Source organism: Plasmodium gonderi (assembly GCF_002157705.1).
Source record: "Plasmodium gonderi DNA, contig: Pgo-contig_761, whole genome shotgun sequence".
In the NCBI taxonomy this organism is placed as follows: Eukaryota; Apicomplexa; class Aconoidasida; order Haemosporida; family Plasmodiidae; genus Plasmodium; species Plasmodium gonderi.
This window is the reverse complement of record NW_021629510.1, coordinates 1,462-4,842: the sequence shown is the minus strand read 5'-3', so window position 1 is coordinate 4,842 and position 3,381 is coordinate 1,462. Positions and strand designations below refer to the sequence as shown.

The following is a 3,381-nucleotide window of genomic DNA, read 5'->3' as shown; positions in this document are numbered from 1 at the left end:
ATTACCTAACAAAATATAACATTATAGTATAATTATTAAATATAATCTATAGGAATTCATAAAATATGTACATTAGTTATAAATTCATAAGCGTTCAAATATTATCTTATAAAAAAATAATGAAATGACAAATAACGACAATTTATTCTAGCAAGTATATATTTTTACTTAAAAATATTTTTATTTTTTCATTCATTTCATGAAATTTACTTATAAATTGTCAAATGTATTAAATTCAATATGGTGCATCCCATAAAATTTATGTTTTCTTCACCAATTTTGCAAACATTCTCGTACAGTCTTATAACGCATACTAATTTTACTAAGTTTGCAATTTTCAAGCATTTAATCTACGTAGCTATATAATAAAGAAGAATATATTTTAAAATTAAAATTAATCACATTACAAAATTAAAACTGAACTCAACGGGATAATCATATTTGTAAATATATACATATTCATAACAAAATTTTATACGGCTAAACCTTTAAACATAAACCCTTAAGCCTGTAACATTATCTTATTATATTTACAAATTAACATCTATTTTTGAATTCTTAGCGTCTATTAGTTATTTTATTTCCATGAGTTGATTCATAGAATAATTCTCCATGTAACTTACATTATTCAATATGCCCCTCAAACGGAATACATGATTTTAATTTTATACTTAATGATAAACTTAGGTAGAATTATATAACATATTATAACCTCTATCCCATGAAAAACTGTTAGGTGTATCGGAATACTGCAATATATTCCATTCTTTTTTATTGATGCTATTCAACTTATTTATTATTTTCATTATTACGCGACGGAAGAATGAATTATACGGTGTGAACTAATCCATAATAAAAAGATATATATATTGAAAAAAATTAATTTTATTGTAGTATATATATTTCATTGTATTTATTAAGTTATGTATAACATTCATTTTCATACATAAATATGTATAATAACATCATAATTAACCTCATAAAGACTGAATAATAAAGATGGTATAAGTATTGTCACAAGAGTTGAAATTATAATAGTACGTGCAGAATTAGTTCTGGGTGTGCTTACTGGCTTATTTTGAAAACTTAATGGAGCTAACATTTGATTTCTAATTTTAGAGCAACTGTTTGTTAACATTAATTCATTAAATACACTTTCAATATTTTCATATACATTACAAAAAAGGAGGCTACTATTGTCCTTACATTTTATGTGGTGACGCATGTATTTATCAAAAGATATCTGCGCGCATCTACACTTATCTTGTTCACTACAACGTTTAAATGTAGATCCCCTTATATCATTAATTATAGAAAAAAAATCACATAAATCTTTAATCTTTTCCCATTCATCTCCGTCTATATTATCCTGAAGTGCATTTGGTCTCATCGTACCAACATCACTTTTGTTATATATAGAGAGTAATTTTTCATAAATTTTTTTAACATTATCACTACTTTCTTCAGCGTTTAGCTGATCCATGTAAAGCCAATAATACAAGTATTTTAACCCATCCTTATACAGATTATTAATGCTACCATGTATAGTAAATAAGTATTTTATCGTTTTCGGGCATATATTGTTTTCAAAAATGGTGGTCTCAATACCTACGACATCTTTATTAGCGCGTTGGCATTCCCCATTATATATATTAATAGCCTCATTTTCTTCATCCATAATATTTTTATATTTAGAAAATAAAATATCTAATGGATTAAACTAAAAATAAAAAAAAACATAAGAGTGTTAAAAAAATTATACTTTTCTGAAAAATGCTTTAAAATATTAATGAAAATTGTACTATTAAATGCTTTTCTCTAATATAAACTATATTAATTAAACCGCACAATGTCGTCCATTATATCAGATACCTTGACACAAGTTTCTTTTTGAGGAATAAAATATTGCAGTGTATATAGAAAAGTAATTATGTATTTTAAAATATAAAAATAAATTGTATTAAATATTATTATGATGGCTTCATTATAATTATAACCTTCAAATATAAGTAACATAAAGTCACTTGATCATTAATATATTTTTAACATAAAATATAATATAAATGACTTCGTAGATGTAATGTATTCGCCTAGTTATTTTAATATTCATATATATATCAAAATGTAAATATATGGTTTGGAAAAAAGAAGAAAAAATAAAATATCATTTATAGATCAATTATAATGTAATAAGATGTGACACTATTTAAATATTATAAATTATAGCTAATAATACAAATTTAAATAAAGGATATAATACAAATACGTAATATTATCCAGAATTCAAACATATTATATTTGATATTTTCTTCTTAAATTTAAACTTCTTTATAGTACATGGGACTCAAAGTTAAGGATATAAAATACCTAAATAAATAAAGCATAACATTTAACATATAATCATTCAGTTGTGTAGAAATAAAATTTATAATGTATGTAGAATATGAATTATAATGTATTACATGGATTATGTCAAAGCTCGCCATAATTTTTGCATTACTGATTTAATATTTTATAGCTTTTACCATTAATTTTAGTCGTAATATAGAAATATATTATTTGTATTTATGTATTTATTTACATTAAATTTAAATACTATAAATTTCAATAATGTAAAATAACAACTCATTTTAGAGGAAACATTAAATATATTTTCCCATATTTAGTATAAAATGTATCAGTATGCTTTATGTTTTACTATTATGGTATTACCATATTTTTAAAGTTTTAACATCTGTTGCGTAAACAAATACAATTATTTAATAAAGCAAAATATGTTATTCTATATATTATAAAATGTGAAATATAAATTTTCCACTTATTATTCATATTTCATTAATACCAAAAAAAAAATTACACTTTATATCAGTCTATAAACTTTTGTTCTTCTTTTTTCATTTGAGTATAGTTTTTATTACTTTGTATTTCTCAAGATTACAAAAATAATGATTTATGCAATATATTATAATAATTACTACATATGTTACATTTCATAAATATCTATATGTATTTGAAATTTATTATTCCCACTGTTCTCGGATTTTTATATGTACTATGTTCATGACTTATTATTAAAGGCATGATTCAATTTCAAAAATAATTTAGTACGTACACAACATAATTGTATAATTAATATTGCTCACATCAAAAAGCAACACTTTTTATACTTATTTTATTATATTTTATATTTTTTTGAAATAATTTTTATATGTACAAAATGCATAAATATGTAAAATAATTAATTATGGCTTATTGTTTTATTATTATATAAGTTTATAAAAAATGACTCAAAACGTTTAGATTAATATAAGTATGCCTTATTTTTTTATACATATATATTAGGGAAAAAAATATATTTTAATTTACTCATTTGTATTATCA

The 3,381-nt window shown here is 21.7% G+C and overlaps 1 protein-coding gene across 1 annotated transcript; it reads right to left on the bottom strand.

Annotated features, from left to right (window-relative positions):
• Positions 1-683: 683 nt before the first annotated feature.
• PGO_004295 (variable surface protein) lies at positions 684-1,860 on the bottom strand (the record flags this gene model as incomplete). The annotated part of the gene is made up of 3 exons (XM_028691456.1): positions 684-842; positions 947-1,720; positions 1,849-1,860. The coding sequence occupies 3 exons, from the start codon at positions 1,858-1,860 to the stop codon at positions 684-686; spliced, it is 945 nt and encodes a 314-aa protein (XP_028547257.1).
• Between the last annotated feature and the right edge of the window lie 1,521 nt (positions 1,861-3,381).